The sequence below is a fragment of the Camelina sativa genome, chromosome 6, assembly GCF_000633955.1.
Source record: "Camelina sativa cultivar DH55 chromosome 6, Cs, whole genome shotgun sequence".
NCBI lineage: Eukaryota > Viridiplantae > Streptophyta > Magnoliopsida > Brassicales > Brassicaceae > Camelina > Camelina sativa.
Genome location: NC_025690.1, coordinates 10,435,365 through 10,454,550, shown reverse-complemented (window position 1 = coordinate 10,454,550; position 19,186 = coordinate 10,435,365). Strand labels below are relative to the sequence as shown.

Genomic DNA, 19,186 nt, shown 5'->3' with positions numbered 1-19,186 from the left:
TAGATCGTTTTACTAATATTGTTTTTGCTTAGCACAAGTTTACACCAATCACGAATGACGAACCATATATATTAAAACATAGTATATATAACAAATTCAGGATTTGGTTACTTTGGTTTAAGTGGGACTGAATGTATCTACCTACATATCTTGCATCTTATGTTGGATTTGGATTGGAGAATCTGTAGCTAGCTTTGTGTAACTTGTGTCTGAAGTTACCTTTTATAAATTCATGTTTTCTTAATGCCAATTCGCCTCGGATCCTTATACACACTTTCACTGAAAGATAAGTTAAATATATGATCGACCACCAATATATTACTTCAGATTCAGTAATATATTTTGGCATCACCCTGAAAGTAGCCATAATAGAATTATAGAAACTCAGATCTTTAAGAAATCTTTAGACCGGCCAGAAAAAAAAATAAAAAAATAAGAGTGACATAAATATCTGGAAAGTGCTTGAAGATTTGAACTGAGAATAGATGAGCATTTATAAGTATGTTAACTTTAATAAGTGAACGATTATTCTTCTCAACAATTGTGAATTGCATCATTTAATTAACACATTTATCTCCGTTTTTTTTTTCCCCGAGTCTTATATTGAAAACTTGTAAATGTAAGATTACGAACATTGAAACCCCATTTTGTTCGAGAAATATAAATGAAAAACAACAATACATCAGGTCACACACCCGAATTATTCAGTTTAGAAATATGAAAAACAACAATACATCAGGTCACACACCTGAATTATTCAGTCTTGAAATATGAAAAAACAACAATACATCAGGTCACACACCCGAATTATTCAATCTTGAAATATGAAAAACAACAATACATCAGGTCACACACCCGAATTATTCAGTCTTGAAATACTTCAACCTTGCTTTAGTACAGATGGATAGACAAATCCGCCGAACTGGCCCTGAATTTAGTCCTCACAAAGTCGGCTCTTGCACGGATACGGTCAAGTCGATCCACGCCAAGTCCCATGGGTGCATACAAGTCCACCCGTTCCAGCACACGACAAACGCGAATCAGATTCTTCAGGAGCTGCAACTCATAAAATCCTCCACAGAAGTTCCAGACTTCTAAATATTTGAGTGTATTCTTGAAACACGGGTGAAAAATCCCAACCCTCCAATATCCGTTTGCATCGATCGGCACTCGCACCATTCGGACAGCGGTTCTAACAACGAGCTGAAAAGTCAGCGTCTCCAGATATGGACAGCTGTTGATCATGAACCTGATTCCGACAAACTCACGTGGTTCGAGAGTGGTCATCAGCACCAATCTCGTCGTTTTCATATCTGCTCTAAGGCGAAGCGGGTTGACATTATCCTGGATCACTTGAATGAGGAAAGGACAGACGGTTACTGTCTTGGCAGTAACCAAACTGCAGAGGAGGTCACAAAAATGTGTTCCTAAGCCAGCTTGGAATTGGCTCAGCCTCCCAAAGTCCAGCGACACTTCATCCATTTCTTTGTTTACGTTCCTCAACATAAAGGAATGAACATTGCCAGCATACTTGAAGATGAGAATGCTTGGCAGGTCGAGTGAAGTACCTTGCACTGCGAAGACACAGTTCTTGAACACCAGTTTGATCAACCTGTTGTTAACTCCGGTTATTGCTCCGAGACCAACGTTCCAGCAATTTTTAATCTGTAGACACTCCAGAAGAGGTGCCTTTGGTAACAAAGACGTGATCATGGCAAGCAGCATCCACCCAAAGTATAGGAACTCTATATAACCCGCAGATGCAAGCCTCGATGCATCAAACCGGCATGCGAGTAACTTGAGCTTCACCAGGCCGGTTAATCGGTAAAAACTCTCCGGCATTTGAATCATGGTAGATTCAAATGATGCTGCTACTTCATCTCTGTTCACCCAAAGCCGGTCTGAGAAATCAAGAACGAGATTCTTGACTTTCTTAGCGGCTGCGAAATCTATGAGAGTCCTCATCTCCGCTTCAAAACCAATCGGCCTATGAAAGGAGAGTTCGAACGTATCAACGATCCCACCCGTGAACATGGAAACCCAATGCAAGGTGTAACCTACAAATGCCTCTCGTTTCGTATCTTCATCAACCCACGCCGGATAGGTTTGAGTGATCACAGACTCTTGAAATGAAACGTTCCTCGTCTCACGACAAATATGCTTCCAGCGTTTAGATAAAACGCTGGTCCTGAGAGCTTCCTTGAACGTCAGATTCGAAATGATTAGGACAAGAAGAATGTCTGAAAGAGTCGAGATAATGTCGAGATCACCTCCTGAAACCATTGTTATATTAGAGATTTTGAGAAAATGATGAATAGAATCAAGAAAGTGATTTGCTGTGTTTTGCAGGAAAGAGTTTGCTGTATTCGGGGGTCAAAAACTGTACTTTAATATATGCTTCTATCTCTGATTAACTTGGTAATTTGTTCTCTAGTCTAGTTCAATGTTGTTTTTACTTTGTTTTTGTTTGACTCTCTTATACATGTAAAGTCTATAATTTGTTTTTATTTAGGTCTTGAATGGTAGTAGATTCTCCAATAGTCTTTAGATTTTGTTTTTGAAAAATTCATTTTATCTCCAATCAAGATTTTAGCCTAAATAGATTTCTTAAAAAAATAGGGAAACTTGTTTTTGGATTTTCTTTACAATCCTTAATAGAAACCGAAATCCACTCTTCCAATTGGTAACCATAATTAATGAAAAGAATGATGTTCCTCTTCATACCTTCAAATTTTTACCATTTTATAAAAAATACTAGAATTTGTACCAGCGCAAGCGCGGGATTTTAATTGAAAACTTTTTCTATTGATATAAATTTTTGAGCTAACTTTGAGGGTAAATCTTTATACATATATGTCATGTGGTAATATGAGGAAAAATAAACGACATTGATGACTATTTTAAGATCTTTTATCATTAAGAAAGTTTATTTCTTATTCATATTTCATTAAAAAAATTTTAAGGCTTTGATGTTGATCTAATTGTATAAATTATTTATGATGGATTTTGATACTAACATAACATTTTTCGTATAAATTTGAATATACCGAATCTCATGAATATTGCTTAGTGTAAAGGTAAAATATAATATCATATCGTTATAACATTTTTACCAAGCTCGCTTTACCCATCTAAGTCATTGCAACATACCATAAACGACCAATTCATGAATGTACATATTTTATCCCACTTTCCATGATTATATGGCCAAACTGTTAAACCCGACTTGGAATCTAATAATGTATGTCATTTATTTTTCTACAAACTCATTCGTTTCACACAACTAATGAGATTTCAGAGATTTTAGTTGTGTATTATTCTCTTTTCAAGTTTTACTAATTTATTTTTAAAAACTTTTAACTATAATTTTTTCGTCATTATTGATGATGCAGTTCTTTTGACATCTACTTTTTCCATATTCTATTGGCTCACATATAACACATATCAGACTGTAAAATAATTTTTAAGATATATTATAACTATTTTCTCTTTAATTACTATCTTTCAATACTTAAATTTGGATTAGAAGCATTTGATTCAATTTATGAATATCAAATTTGTTTTACTTTTGGATAAAATAATATTTCACTTTTAATTTTATTTTTCCTGTTTAAATTTTATAAATACAATTACAGAAATTCTTTTTATTCTACCATAATTTTAAATTTTACTTCCATTCTAAAACTCAATTACACAATTACATTTTTTTTTAAATATTCTACCATCAATTTAAAGTTTATTTCTATTCTAAAACTCAATAATACGCAATTATATTTTTTTTATTCTACCATAAATTTAAAATTTTCTTCTATTCTAAAACTCAATAATACATTTGAAATTTTAAATTATGATCAGTTCAATAGAAATTTTTAATTATGTTATTACCACTAATAAAAAATTTAGTATTGTTTTGTTATTTTAATATTTTATTTATTTTACATAACTATTTTTTATTTCAACTTTCTATTAATTATAATTAACAGAAATATGCACTATATGAATATTTTAAATTTATTTTAAAGTACAAAATTGAATCCATAGGGTTTTTAAAATAGTGCTGGGTCTAGAGACTTTGAATGAAATAATGCTGGCCCTACAAACTAGGCCTGGACATAAAAACCGTACCCGAATACCCAACCCGGAACCTGACCCAAAAACCGGGTTCGAGTTTGGTACGGGTTTGCCTATAAAACCCTATTGGGTTTTATTTTCTAATACCCGTGGGTTCGGGTTAGGGTCGGGTAATACCCGGTACCCGTTTGGGTACCCATTAAACCCGAACATATAAACATATTTATAATATTTATCATTAATATAATGCAATTACCCCAAAATTATGATTATAATTTTGAATATTTCATTTAGTTTTATACCTAAATATCAAAAATAATCAAAATATCTAAAATATTTTGTTATGTAAGTCAAAATTTAACTAAATTTATTTAAATTTAATTATATTTTTTCGGATACTCGGTAGTTCGGGTACTAATCGTGTTCTAAAATTTGTAACCCAAACCGACCCGAACCCGATAGTACCCAAACCAAACCGAACCCATATATCTAAAAATACCCAATGGGTTCTATTTTTCTAAACCCGTTTACCCGAACCTGAATGGGTAATACCCGAACCCGAACGGGTTACCCGAATGCCCAGCCCTACTACAAACTTTGGATGAAATTTAGTTGATTAGTTTGTCATTTGAATAATTGTTTAAAGGGTTTATTAGAATCTGTAAGACCGACAAAATTAAAGAATAAGTGGCTGATGTGGCAGCACCATGAGTGAGAAAATGTAACTTTATATATATAGATTATTTTTCCATCTTTCATCTACATTTCTCATAAAATAAGGAACAATAAAAAAAAATGTTCCTCTTTGAAACTGATGAGGAACAAATGGAACAAAAAATTAACAAATATTAAAATTTTGTTTTTTATTTTTAAATAAACAAAAGTTATGTTTATTAATAATATTTCAATCTTATTATAAAATAATATTCATATTTTCACAGTATCTTGGCAGAAAAAATATTTTTGATACAAAATTTCATGTTAAATTAATCTGAAGGCTTTATCTGGAAATTGTATGAATAGTAAAATAAATTTAAAAGATTTTTCTATCGTAAATAAAAACTATTCTTAAAATTATATTGAAGGTTAATATTGGCTATCTATATTTAATATGATCTATCTAAAATTTAATTCAAAATTTTTATTTTTAAATCAAATGTATAATTTATTTTATATACATTAGAAGTAGTATTAGTATTTTTATTGATTGATTTATTTAATATTTAATATATTTTTAAAAAATATTGTTATTGTTTAATCACTAGTTATTATTTTATTCCTTCTCTGCATCTTTTCCTTTCATTCCTCAAATTTTGTTGTTCAGTTCGTATTGTTCTTTTTATTCATTTTTTCCCTCTAATCGTTGCTATTAATAGCCCACATAATTAGAGATTTTAAAAAAACACTCACCACATTTCTTTTTTTTTATTGTAAAAACTAAAAACTCAAAAATAAAAAACAAAAAACAAAAAACCAAAAACCATAATTTAAAAACTATTTTAAAACCCACTACCATTCATAGCCTTATTTTATTTTACAGACGATTGATGTCCATAATGGATTTTATTCCGGACATTTGCTTCCTAGATTTCGATTTGACCAAAAACTGCCTTTTAAATTCAAATGCATACTGTGGTCAAAGAAAAAGTTCAACTATATTTCTACAATATGAAAGTCAAAGATAAAATATAACTTTCCTAGCTTGCCATTTAAGAACATGCATGTATTGATAAATGGTGCATTTTCAAAAATAGTTTTTTTTTTCGAATAATTAACAACATTTATTTATGAATAACTATTTACATAGAAAACAATATTTGTTCTCTTTGTATAAAAATATACTTATTGTTTTTAAAAATATACATATATTCATAAGATCATATAAAATATCTTTTAAAAAGGCGGTCCTAGCTTGGGTAATTTAACTAGTATAAAAACCTAAATAACCTAGACATAAGTACAATTAATATTAAAGAAAAAAGAAGATTAACAAGACAGCCACCTTTTTGTGTCTCTCCCCCTCTCTCCTCCATACAAAATTGTGGGTTTCTCAGACTTGTCTCTTGCCACGGTTCCCTCAACGGGACCGTGACACCGTATCATCTCCGACTAGTTCGTCGCCTTCTCCTCTGGCCAAATACATTCCTCTGGTGCGTATCCCAAAAATTTTATTGCTTTGCTTCAGATTTCTTGTGGGTTCTGCTACCTTACTTATTGATCGAATCGAAAAAAATTGAGTCTTTGGACTCAAAAATGACTCGAATGCTATAAAAAAATGAACTTTAGATCTTAGTTTGATTAGTAATTTAGGTTATAGGGATTCTTATTTGACTCCAATCTCTTTTGATTTCGTTAGTTTTGATGTGAATGGTTTCTATGTTATATTTGCAGGTTTTAGTAGACAGAGAGGTATCATGGACTTTCGAGGAAATGTATCTGACGAAATCAACGTTTCGAGTAAAGGTTAATACTTTTTTACTCTTTGATGGAAAATTTTTCTTAGATTGTTTGTGTTTATATTTCAGAGTTTCTCAATCATTCTTGTTTATGGATTGTCAGCGATACGAAGGAAGGTGAAGAACACTTTGGCCATAGCGTTAACGAAATTTAAGATTGAAAGTTATAACTTAGTTGACCTTGATAAGGTATTAAATGATGTCTACTGCTCTTTTCGACCGGTTTCTGCTGATTACGATATTAGGAAGGAATTGGTGAGAAGCCTTAATGCTATGGCTGTTGATATTTATGGTAATCTAAGATTTCTTTTTATCTTATTTAGCTTGGCTGATAACGAATGTTAGCAGAGGTTTTATTTATTTATTTTTGTTCATTAGGTGATTCAGAAGAGAAGAGCCCTGTCCTTGAGGCGTATGGGTCTTTTGTAATGGATATGTATACCTCTCAGAGTGATTTGGATGTGTGTATTAACTTTGTTAACGGAACATCTGAAGTTACTCGTGAAAAGAAGATCCAGATACTTGAAAGATTTGCTGAAAAGCTCCGCTCTTTGGAGGGTATGATATTTGTTGTTCCATTCTTGTTGCTGATTCCATTATGAGAAATGAAATTATTGATTATTACTTATTAGAAGCTGTTAAGGTATATGCCAACTCCCATTATTGTTTTTTTTTTATATAACCTAAACTTCTTTTATAGGAGAAGGGCATGTTAGGAATGTTGAATCTATAGTCACTGCTAGGGTGCCAATTGTCAAATTCTTTGATCATGGGGCTGCTGTTGAATGTGATTTGTCAGTCGAAAATAAAGACGGCATTTTGAACTCGCAGATCATTCGCATCATATCTCAAATTGATGGCAGGTTTCAAAAACTTTGTATGCTGGTAAGATTTTAAGTTCTGATCTAATGGCTTTTGTTATCCTTATAGTAGTAATGACTCGCTTCTTTTTCAACAGAATTTGGTTCTTGTTGGCAAGTTAAAACTATAAAAGTTTTTTGACTGACTAGAAGTTGGTAGGGTTTTAGATTTCTTGTGAACTGCCTATGGTTTGTTGCTGTAATTTCTTTCAAATCAGTTTCTAATGATTTTAAATTTAACAAAAGTTAACTCAGTGCTGATAAATTTTTCAGGACACTTTTTTCTTTACTATCTAAGTGAAGTAACCGCATGAAATTTAAAATGTTAGGGACTGTTTGGCTAACCATAGTTTTTAATTGATGAAGTAGTCATAGTTCAAAACGAGCATATAGATGGTTTATTGTTAACTCAGCTAGATATATGTAGTTGTGGTCAATATATTTACTTATGTGACTATTCTCATATGTCAGGTTAAGCATTGGGCCAAAGCACATGAAGTTAACAGTGCGCTACACAGAACCCTGAACTCTGTATCTATAACAATGCTAGTCGCTCTTTATTTACAGGTATCAACTCAGTTACCCTTATTATGTTGGATGTCCACTAGATTATGTACTCTTATTGTTCCAGTTACATTGACTTTCAGGATGCCCAAGTAGGTAGTTCGTCTGGCTGTTTAATGTGTTTCTTTTAGTCTCTAAAATCAAGTTGGATAGAAGTGTTAGGTTGTTGTCATTTTAAGTTGCATGTGACTATCCAGTCAGATACTCTTCAGGCTTTGAATGTTGATAGACTAAATACTTTCGAGTCTAATTTGCTTCTCCTTTGTATTATGCGCAGACTCAATATCCTCCCATTTTACCTCCATTCTCTATGCTATTTAAAGGTAACTATGTCGGTCTACTTAGGCTTTTTAAGCTTGTGATACCAACAGAACACTTGATGATTGTCAAATATCAGATTACATTTTTGACACTCGTCTTTTCCAGTGCGTGCTAGAATCATATTCCTATTTTATTATCCTTCTCTTCTTGTTTTTGCTCATATGGTTTTCCGTTATGACATTAAGTGACCCTTTTCATTTCCAGATGGAATGGATCCTCCTAATGTGGAGAAAAGGACTCAAAAGTTCTTAAACTGGGGACATCGTAATCAGGAATCCCTGGGTAGACTGTTTGCAACATTCTTTATTAAGGTGTAATATCTTTATTACCTCTAAACCCTTACACCAATTAAAGAACAAGCTGTTATAACAAAAACATTTATGTCTTGCAGTTGCAATCTGTAGAATTCCTTTGGAGGCAAGGGCTCTGCGTCAGTGTGCTGAATGGTCTTTGGATAGCCAAAAAGTGGAAAAAATTTGGCATTGCGTCCATTAGTGTAAACTCAATGAAAACTCTATTCAGTAATATACTATATTTGCATTCTTACCTTTTTTTGTCTTATGTCATTAGTATTTTTCCGTGTATCTTAACAGGTTGAGGATTTTACAAATGTGTCTCAAAATGTTTCAAGACGGGTTAATGGCGCAGGAGCCAAAAAGATATACCGCTCCATAGACAGAAGCGTTGAAGACATCTTTGAATTCCTCAATGACAAGGTCACTGGGACAGATCTCAAACACAAGTTATTTGGCCATATCCCTGTTGTGCATCCTCCTCCTGTGGCGCCACTCAATGGAAAGACTGGGGTGTTGGGCCAACAAGATTTTGTGGAGCCTCCTCCTGTGCCGACATTGTTAAGCCAACAAGCTGTTCTGGATCCTCCTCCCCATGTGCTGCCACTTACTGGCGCTGGAAGACATCTTAAACGCAGGAAGTTTGGCCAGCAAGCTGTTCAGCAGCCTCGTCCTTCTGTGCCGCCACCACTCAATGGCAAGAGAGCTGGAACACATCTTAAACGTAGGGCGTTTGGCCAGCAAGCTGTTGTGCAGCCTCGTCCTCCGGTGCCGCCACTCAATGACCATAGCGCTAGAACACATCTCAGAGATAGGTCGATTGGCCAACAAGCTATTGTGCAGCCTCGTTCTCCTCTGCCTTCACTCAATAGCAATACCACTGGAACACATCTCAGAGATAGGTTTTTTGGCCAACAAGCAGTTGTGGAGCCTCGTCCTTCTGTGCCGCCACTCAATGGCAACATCTCTGGAACATATCTTAGGGATAGGTTTTTTGGCCAGCAAGCAGTTGTGGAGCATCGTCCTTCTGTGCCGCCAGTCAATGACAATATTGCTAGAACACATTTTCGAGACAGGTTGTTTGGCCATCAAGAAGTTGTGGAGCCTCGTCCTTCTGTGCCGCCACTCAATGACAATATTGCTAGAACACATCTTAGAGACAGGTTGTTTGGCCAGCAAGCAGTTGTGGAGCGTCGTCCTCTTGTGCATCCACTCAATGACAATATTGCTAGAACACATCTTAGAGACAGGTTGTTTGGCCAGCAAGCAGTTGTGGAGCGTCGTCCTCTTGTGCATCCACTCAATGACAATATTGCTAGAACACATCTTAGAGACAGGTTGTTTGGCCAGCAAGCAGTTGTGGAGCCTCGTCCTCCTGTGCTTTCACTCAATGGCAATATCACTGGAACATATTTTAGTGATAGGTTTGTTGGCCAGCAATCAGTTGTGGAGCATCGTCCTCCTATGACGTCACTCAATGTTTACCTACAGCAACCTCATAACAACTTCAGAAACGGGCTCAACGGTCTTCCTGAAATACATTACAACAAAAGAGTTTGCTTGGGAAACGGATACAGAGCTGTAGAAGAAACAGGTCACAGGAGAGAGGAAGAGAGATACGATGATCTCAGAGAACTCCGAAACAGGTATATCGGATACTGTACTGAAACTTCCCATAGGAATGACGATAGATATAGGGGTGAAGAACCAATGCCTGTGGGACAGTGTCATGACTATAGTTTAAGAACTGGTCCGCCACAGCCACAGCCACCATATGGTAGAGATACTTATGAGAATTTTCGTCCTCAAAACCTTTCCCAACCACCTCCACCTTATGGTAGAGATAGCTATGGGAATTTCCGTCCTCAAAACCTTCCCCAACCTCATTCTGGTAGATCGTTTTACTAGTAGGGTTTTTGGTCTGCAAAGTTAAAAACCAATAACCAACCATTTTTTCAAAGATGAATATAGTAACTTCATGTTATATATATAATTGGCGGAGAGTACAGGTTTTGGTTACTTAGGGTTTAATTGTGGAGAGTGGAACTACAGTTAGTTTTGGGTGATAAGAAAGTGTCATGAATGTCTGTATGTTTCTGTTTAGCTGGAATATCTGTTTAAATGTTTATGCTGGATTCGGTTTAAATTTGGATTGGAGGATTTGTTACCAATTTTATGTAAGATTTAATTTAAATTGCTATTATGAACTTCTGCAAGATATATCCTTTGTGACTTTATGGTAAAGCAACAAAAAATTCTTTAATTTTTTTTTGGATGGATTCAAATAAAAATTTTAGTTGACGTATATCAATTTGAACAGTTATCAATTTAAACGGATTGGTTTAATTATTGATAACTGTTATACATACTAGAACTGAAATAACTTTTATGTTTAATTTGGTGTATGAAAAAAATTATATGCTTTTCTTATTCAGGATTTGAGATTTTGTTCATCTTTAATAGTGTAGCTAAGTCATGCATATGTTGCTGTCGTCATATATGAGGAGCTGCTTGTAACTTGTAAGAGAAGAAGGACACAATAGTTTTTTATTTAAACAAGAACAAGTAGAAAGGATACACAACCTTCTACGACGCAACCAACAACACATAGACAAACTGAATATTGCAAAACATAAATTAACCAGAAATAGTATTAGCTAACACAAGAGTCTAGCTTTTATTGTCATATAGAGTGACAATTATTGAAAACAGGGAAATCAACAATTTGAACACATGGATGTGGTATCTTTGCTTTGTGGATATCCTCTAGTTTACGCAATTTCAAGTGCAGGCTTCACAAAGCCCTTGGTGCAGAGAATAGAACATGCCTTGGTACATTTTTCAACGGCTCCACCCACAATTTCACTAGCATCTAGTCACCAAAACAAGATCAGAATAAATTATTAATTAATTATTTTTTCTAACAACAAAAATAATAATAATAATAATCTTGGGGAGTCTATTTACCAGAGTTCCTGCGAGTAGTCATGGCAATGCACACAGAGGAAGCACACCCTAGCTTGCAGTATTCATTGACAGCATCACCTTGAGTCACAAATCAAAATCCATGCAACTTGCATCAAAATTGGAATCCATCTATGCAACGAATAAATAGCAAAATACTAGGAAAAAAAAAACAATTTACCTGAGTTCTCGAGACGCTTGTAAATAGAGCCTGAAGGGCATCGACCATTATCAGAAACTTTTGTGCAACCAGTGGAAAATAAGCAAGCGAACTGGGGGATTGTGGGGGTATAATCGCAGATAGTATAAGCAGTTCTAGCATTCTGGGACGGGCATCAGATCTTTGCTTCAACTTGAATTTGCACCATGAGCAGACTCATCATGAGCACAGTCATGAGCATAGCTGCAAATTTGCCTTCCATCTTACAATTGATGACTTGTTTGGTTACAAAATGTAAGTAGAGAAAACACTAACAATTATAATTAATTAAGCTTTTATTGATGAAATGATGATAAAACAAGACTTGCATAAATACTGGTTCTTCTACAATATGCCACCACAAAATTCGTTTGAGACCATTATCACATGTTTTAAACAAACTGGATTGACCACCCAATCACATGATATTTTGTTGATTGAGGAGGAGAAGACAAAATACGCAATCACATGATATTTTGTTGGTTGAGGAGGAGAAGACAAAATATTAGGTAGTGATCCAATTAGTACTTTTTGGTGCAAACGTGTTTTTAAGTTTCTTCGTTTTAACCAACTCTCTTGTGGCTGTGGTCTGTGGAGGTTGGTATTTGAATATTTTGTTGGGACCAACAGGCAACATGAACGTTACGTTATCTTCTCTCTTTCTTTTTTTGGGAATCAATCTATCTTCTCTAGTAAGAATTATGCTCATTACGTGAAAATCCATATGGATTAATGTTTGTTTGTGCATAATACGAAAATTACCAGCTGTCAAAGCATACACTTAGAAAAACATAAGGCTATAGAGAAGAAGGCCAGGATTTGCAGTTTTGAGCAGCCCTAATGATCGGTGAACGAAATCAGCCAACTCCACATATTTCTCGACCACCACGACCCATCTTCCCTTGGCCTCCTTGGACAAGGATGGTCAATTCCATCTCTTGTTTAGCCTTTTCAGAAGGTTTGAGGAGTCGATCAGCCTCTTTGGGTTCTTTAATAATAATGTTGCTTTGTAATCACAAATGCAGTTCTACGTAAGATTCAACCAAATTTTATGCAAGATATGGTCAGAAAAGGTTCATCATTTGAAAATTAATATTGTTAAAATCAGTGAAGAGATACGATGATCAGGGCCTTAGTTACCCAACTTGATACAAAAATAATGACTTTTCGATTTAGTAACGTAATCACTCACTCTCGTGAAGACCTCAATATGTTAAAAGTTGAATAAAATCTTAAACAGTCGAGAAACCATTGGTGCAAAATAATGACTTCTCGATTCAATAATGTTCACTACTTTGGCCAATATGTTAAAAATTGATAAAATCTTTAATCGTCAGTAAATAAATACTTGGGACTGGCCAGAAAAAAATGAGAGTGACCTTAACTCATCAAAGTAAGCTTTGCTTCTTGGACTCTCTTGTCAAAATGAAATCAACTGCTTCCTCGACGGTGTCAACTACCTGAAGAAGTTAAACAGTTTCGCATGAACATTAACTCGCGGAAATAATAATTACCTTCTTCTGAAGGTTAAGTGATGATGTTGCTTTGCTTACCAGATCAGCAGGAAACTCAGCATGGTTATCTTTCCCTTTGAAAACTCCTGTTCTTGTTAAGATTGAGAACCAAGGACTCCCGGCCTGTCGCACAGAGTTACGTTTACCAGATTACTAATGGTTTAAGGTAAAGATTAGAGGAATGTTTTATGGCGAGATGACCAACTCTAGTCTTGAGAGAAAGAGCACAAAACCTGTCGTGCGCCTCTGATGTCGATTTTAGGGTTGTCCCCGATCATATATAGTGTTCTGAAGTGGTGACTTCCTTCGGTTGAAGAATGACGGGATGTAGCTATTTCTTTCAGAACATCTTCTGCATTCTTGAACACAAATGGATTTGGTTTGCCAAAAGATGTGTACTCGAGAGGGTTATCATGGATTCTGCAAGTATGTATAATATATCCAACGTCAATCATGCAAAACAGAATTGGACAAATGAGGACAAAATATCACATTTATTATGCCTTTTTACAGAATAGTCTCGTGTTTCCTGAAAGATGTTCAGTTTCATATGGAAGGTGTGTGCTTGATTGGGTATTATTACCTGTTGAAGATTGATTCTAATGCTATTCTAAAAGCTCCCATGCCAAGACGTTCAGTAGGAAACGCAGTCTGCCTTTGTTTCACAATTTATTAGTATCCCATATAGTAGCATTTCAAAAGAATGGAGACATAAGAACGGATTCACCAGAACCTGGTAGTCTAAATCGTCACTGGCAAAGTACAAATGAGGTTGAGGTCCAATTTCTTTCCCAGGAAGCCCTCCAGTTCGTAAAATGTCACAAAGAACCTGACCAAAAGATTCAATCAGTATTTTATAACTGTGAGCACCAAAACTTCTAACGTATGTCTGCTGCGGTGCTGCCCCAACAAAAACTATCAGAATCTAGTGCCACACCATTAACAATGTGTTTTATATCTTTTTTTCCACATAACCGTGAAGCCAGTGATATGAAACTACAAACCTCTACCTTGCCATAATTATTACGATGTGTACTAATGATATTTTTTTCTCAACCAAAAGAATGTATAAGATGTGTGAAGCAGGAATCTGAAGAAGAAAATAATGTAATTTGAACCACAAAGGGGAATGAGAAACCTGGATGTCTCGGCTCCAATCGACTGGATCACTAACTATAAATGCTGCCTGAACTCTTTGGGATAGAAAATTTTCTCTTGATCTAAGCTCCTTGTGACCATCCTGCCCAATCATCATTTTCTTATATGGCGCCAAGGGATCAATGTTGTCAAAGTAAGAGGCATATTCGTCCATTGAAATGACGTTTCTGAAAACACATGCACATATATAATATGATCACCTGAATAGTAAAGCACAAACAAACGAAAATCAGAAAACTCAAGAACGATCCCTGGAACTTACTTGAAACCATAATTAGACATCACCGCGGCAGGTTCCCCTTTTCCAGCTGCAACAACGAGCTCATTTCCAAACCTGGTCCAAGCAGTCATTAAACAGCTTTATGACAAAACCAAGGAATAGAAGTGACAAAATCCAAGGCTTATTGGTTTGCAAAGTCATGTGCCCTATGTACAAATTGATTATTCATGCTGTAACTGATTAACCTCTTTAAAAATAGTTGAGGTTTAAAATGTAAGGCCAAATGTTGCAATACGGTTTAATCTACATGTAACTTTACCTGTTCACTAGCTTCCGAAAAGGTGAGTGTCCTTGTAACATCTACAACATGAACATGTCGACGAAATTTACATCAAAACCGTCACAATTTACTCAAACTAGCTTGCTTATTACCGTAACACTAACAGAAAGATAATAGAAATGAAGTGATGTGACAAGGTTTCAACCTGCAACGGAGAAACATTAACACCTAACAAATGACTCATCTCAGAGGCCCGTTTAGATTCAGGCAAGCCACCTCCTGCCATAACCAATAGAAATAGGTAACGTAAGCTAATTCACTCTGATAATTTTTTGAGACAGTCCAAAATAAGAAGGGTCTCTTCAAGAATCTATTTTTATAGTTAAAGGCTCTCACCATTAGTCAAGAATAAGAAAGGTATCTTCAAAGCACCTGCAAAAGAAACCTCAAAACTCATCAAAGGCAGATACAACTCTACACAAAAATCTAGCACAGTTCCAAAAGTACTAAGCAATAGCAGCTTCTATAAATCAATCACGCAAGAGAGAGTGTAAACCGGAATCATCGTAGAGTCGTCGGAGAGCACCAGGGGAGCCACCGACGGGAGAGGAACCGAGAAGAATAACTCCATCGATATCGAACGCAATGCCAAAAGACGAGCTGTGTTTTTGTTTTGGGGTCAGAAACAGGTGAAAGAGAGGCAATGATGGAATAACGCAGCAGCGGGAGAGGAGAGAGGAGAACTCACCGAGTCGATTCCGGTGAGATGATGTTAGAGAAGGAACGAGACTGTGATCGGAGATTAAAATCTCGCCGCCGCAGCCAGTTTCTAGCTAAGATTCGGAGATGATTCATTTTTTTTTTACCGAATCTAAAAAGCCGGCGGCGAATAATAATAAAACATTTGGGAGACCCTCTCTTTAATAATAACAGTTTAGGCCATATACTTATATTTATTACTACATTCGATTTCAAATTCTTACTATATTCAATTTCACCCCTCATTTTAGATCAGGTTTGTTTGACATTCATATAAATCATATACTAGGTGCTTCCCTACGTAACGCGTGGGTTGTGTGGTATAGTTGACACTTTCTTATTTTTTTTTGGTCTTTTTCGTTTTCTCTTTTGTATTATTTCTTTTTAATTATGCATATACGGGCTTTGCAGTCACTTGTATTTATACATTATATGTTTATAACATTTCGTTTAAATGTGTACAATTGTGGTATTTATTTTTTATGAATTATGAGGATGTTGTTTTTTGCTTTTGAGGATCCAATTTTATCATTGACTAATATTGTTTCCCATATATTTATTGTATTTTAGATTTTCTAATTAATTGCTTATGTAAACCCTTCATACGTTGATGTTGCAATAATAAGTTATTTTTTATAAATAATTATCTTTCGTGTAAGTGATTATGTTTGTATGCCCATGTTTTGGTATCGTTTCTGTTTTTCTTTAGTTGGCTTTGAAACCAATTTTGAGTTAAACAAATAATGAGTTGAATTATGATGTTAATAAGTAATTTAAAGTTCTCCAACTTGAGAAATGGAGTTCAAGTTAAGATATGGAATCCAACAGTGAGTGATTATGATTATTGGGTGTACATATTTGGATTTTGTTGGTTTGAGATGTCGAGATTACATTTGGATGTGGTAATATATTTGCGAGAATATTTCATCGGTATTACTCGTATTGTGTGGTTGAGCAATGCACTTGCGATACTTAAATGGGAATCTATCAACACGAGAGGATCAAGCACTTGGGACATGTTGAAGAGAAGTACAAAGACGTCTACATATTTTAGAAAGACCGTGGTATAGAAGCTTTGGTGCCACTATGTCTACAATCCAGAATTAGATTTGGACACATCGGGTTTAATGTTACGTTTTATGAAAAGAAGTGTCAGCCAAAAGTTGCTACATACAATTCGTATTAAAGAAAAATCAAATATGAATTTGGATAATAACAGATCTTTAGATCGGTTAGCGAGTAAGACTACTCTACGGAAAGCATCGTCAAAATCCATTATGCTGTATTTTTCTTAGTGTATGACATATACCTCTGCGTATGTAATAACCGTGTTACAATAATTATGTATGTCTTTGTGATAACTCTTTGATTTAAATGAAATTTGTTTTTTGACGAAAACAAATTTATGTATATATATTGTATATATGTGACTATAAGTTTAGCTAACTAAAAAATTCTGTAATATTTAAATATAATCTTGAACATATATATATATATATTATCTGTGGGAGGAATGTATGGAATATTGGATAGAAGTTATTTTTGAGTTAAATGACATTTTATGCCTTTAAAGTGAAATAAATATTAAGAAATTTTTATATGTGTCTTGACTTTTTTAAAAAGGAATACCAAGTGTTTCTTTCCAAATTTGAGGTGACATAGTATTTTAGTTTTCTTATATGATTTTATGAACTTCACTGTAAAGGTTTTTCAAAGTAATAAGTACACTCACACTGATTGAATTATAAAATTTGGAGAAATGATAAAACCAACATATGTGAATTTAAATTTAACTATGCAAATTTAAAAAAATAAATATGAATAGATTAGAAAGGCAAGAAATATATAAGAAATATTTAATTTTTAAATAAATAAAATAAAAATTGAAAACAATGTTAAATATATATGACACTTTCTAAATTAAAATATAGAATCAAACTCTTACAAGTTACAACAGATATGAGATATAACAACATTTGATATTGGGGGGATAGGAGGAGAGAATGATTACTATAAGATGATAATCCAAATTAGATAATGGAGATGAATCTTTAAAAAATAGAACAATGTAAAATAAATATATAATACTTTCTAAATTAAAATATAGAATCAAACTCTTACAACACATGAGATATAACAACATTTGATATTGGTGGGAGAGGAGGAGAGAATGATTACTTATAAGATAATAATCCAAATTAGATAATGGAGATTAATCTTTTAAAATAAGAACAATGTAAAATATATATCATGTAGTCTCTAAAATTAAAATTTAGCATTAATAATTTACATTGATATTTCATTTGTTTTTTACAACCCATACAAAAAAAATAAGAAATCAAAAATAAAAAAAAATAAAAACGAAAGTGATTTGAGGTATTGTAGAAGAGAATGAGAGAATGTGAAAATGAGATAGTAAAAGAATGCCAATATGAGAGAATGAGAGATTGATAGAATGCTTATTTATATGATAAGAAATAATGGAAGTTACATTTAGAATTATGGACTTACAGTAGTAATTTATTGTGTTTGAATAAAATTGAGTGGTGGAATATAATTAATGCATAATTTATTTTATTTTCAGTTATAATTTTATTTTAATGTGTGAGTTAAATGTATTGTGTTTATTGGGTCTTAAATATTGTTTAAAGCAATTAAAAAGCAAAGAAAAAATAACAAAAATTAGAAAACATTAAATGAAAATCAACCAATAAAGAGAGACCAAAATCTTACTTTTTTTTGTGCACCACCAAAACCTTACTTATATATATATATGATATATTGCTTTAAACTTTGAAAGGAGAAATACATTATATACAATAATTTTACATGAGAAATATATTAGTTTAGCCAACCAAAATAATAAAAAAATATTAAAATTTAACCAAAAACATTTTCTTTTGAAAGATAAATAAGTTAGAAGGAGGAATGAATTAATGTACAATTATTGGATAGGAGTTACATTTGAATTAAATGGAGTTACATGCCTTTCATTATAAATAAATATTTTAATTTTTATAACCTAAAATAAAAGGAATACCAAGTGGCCGAATCAAAATTCACATGATTTGGTTGTTTGTTGATATAAACTCAATACTTACATATAATATTTCAAAATAAAAATATTACTTTTGAAGTGAGATACTAAATTAGTTTTCTTATAAAAAATTATATGAACTTCAATCTAAATAATTTTTAAAACCCCAAGGATAACTTATCTTTTTTTTGTTTTTTACCGAATCTAAGAGGCGGGCGGCGAATAGTAATAAAACATTTAAGAGACCTTCTCTTTAGTAATAACAGTTTAAGCCATATACTTATATTTATTACTACATTCGATTTCAAATTCTTACTATATTCAATTTCACCCCTCATTTTACATCAGGTTTGTTTGACATTAATATAAATCATATATTTACATATCCAAATTAGAATTAAATAAAATCAAAACAGGTAAATCTTTTTTTAATAAACATCTGTATTTTACAAATATACAAAACTCTTTACATTCACCCCCCCCCCCCCCC

The 19,186-nt window shown here is 33.7% G+C and overlaps 3 protein-coding genes and 1 long non-coding RNA gene across 4 annotated transcripts; 1 reads left to right on the top strand and 3 right to left on the bottom strand.

The window, feature by feature from the left end:
* On the bottom strand, positions 892 to 2,283 carry LOC104698890 (F-box protein At3g62230-like). Its single transcript, XM_010414272.1, has one exon. It carries the CDS (start codon positions 2,281 to 2,283, stop codon positions 892 to 894), a length of 1,392 nt encoding a protein of 463 aa, XP_010412574.1.
* LOC104790813 lies at positions 6,031 to 10,551 on the top strand. Its single transcript, XM_010516595.1, has 10 exons — positions 6,031 to 6,221; positions 6,463 to 6,534; positions 6,631 to 6,819; positions 6,906 to 7,085; positions 7,228 to 7,412; positions 7,859 to 7,954; positions 8,229 to 8,274; positions 8,477 to 8,583; positions 8,664 to 8,768; positions 8,866 to 10,551. The coding sequence occupies exons 2-10, from the start codon at positions 6,486 to 6,488 to the stop codon at positions 10,471 to 10,473; spliced, it is 2,565 nt and encodes an 854-aa protein (XP_010514897.1). The 5' UTR covers positions 6,031 to 6,221; positions 6,463 to 6,485; the 3' UTR covers positions 10,474 to 10,551.
* LOC104790812 lies at positions 11,096 to 12,084 on the bottom strand. The gene is made up of 3 exons (XR_768821.2): positions 11,711 to 12,084; positions 11,533 to 11,610; positions 11,096 to 11,437 (listed from the first exon to the last, which is right to left on the bottom strand). It is a non-coding gene; the product is annotated as an uncharacterized LOC104790812 (long non-coding RNA).
* LOC104790811 (uncharacterized protein YKR070W-like) lies at positions 12,878 to 15,773 on the bottom strand. Its single transcript, XM_010516594.2, has 12 exons — positions 15,649 to 15,773; positions 15,457 to 15,560; positions 15,297 to 15,332; positions 15,106 to 15,179; positions 14,940 to 14,980; positions 14,663 to 14,734; positions 14,381 to 14,567; positions 13,976 to 14,071; positions 13,826 to 13,893; positions 13,476 to 13,662; positions 13,282 to 13,365; positions 12,878 to 13,188 (listed from the first exon to the last, which is right to left on the bottom strand). Exons 1-12 carry the CDS (start codon positions 15,753 to 15,755, stop codon positions 13,117 to 13,119), a joined length of 1,128 nt encoding a protein of 375 aa, XP_010514896.1. The 5' UTR covers positions 15,756 to 15,773; the 3' UTR covers positions 12,878 to 13,116.

What these genes read in the sequence shown, in the direction of transcription:
- LOC104698890 (XM_010414272.1), bottom strand. Translation starts at nt 2,283, where the DNA reads ATGGTTTCAGGAGGTGATCTCGACATTATCTCGACTCTTTCAGACATT.
- LOC104790813 (XM_010516595.1), top strand. Translation starts at nt 6,486, where the DNA reads ATGGACTTTCGAGGAAATGTATCTGACGAAATCAACGTTTCGAGTAAA. An exon ending in TTCAAAAACTTTGTATGCTG is followed by an intron (nt 7,413 to 7,858) that starts GTAAGATTTTAA and finishes CTCATATGTCAG; the next exon opens with GTTAAGCATTGGGCCAAAGC. An exon ending in TTGCAACATTCTTTATTAAG is followed by an intron (nt 8,584 to 8,663) that starts GTGTAATATCTT and finishes TATGTCTTGCAG; the next exon opens with TTGCAATCTGTAGAATTCCT.
- LOC104790811 (XM_010516594.2), bottom strand. Translation starts at nt 15,755, where the DNA reads ATGAATCATCTCCGAATCTTAGCTAGAAACTGGCTGCGGCGGCGAGAT. An exon ending in TTTCTTATTCTTGACTAATG is followed by an intron (nt 15,180 to 15,296) that starts GTGAGAGCCTTT and finishes TGGTTATGGCAG; the next exon opens with GAGGTGGCTTGCCTGAATCT. An exon ending in ATTGGAGCCGAGACATCCAG is followed by an intron (nt 14,072 to 14,380) that starts GTTTCTCATTCC and finishes TCTTTTGGTCAG; the next exon opens with GTTCTTTGTGACATTTTACG.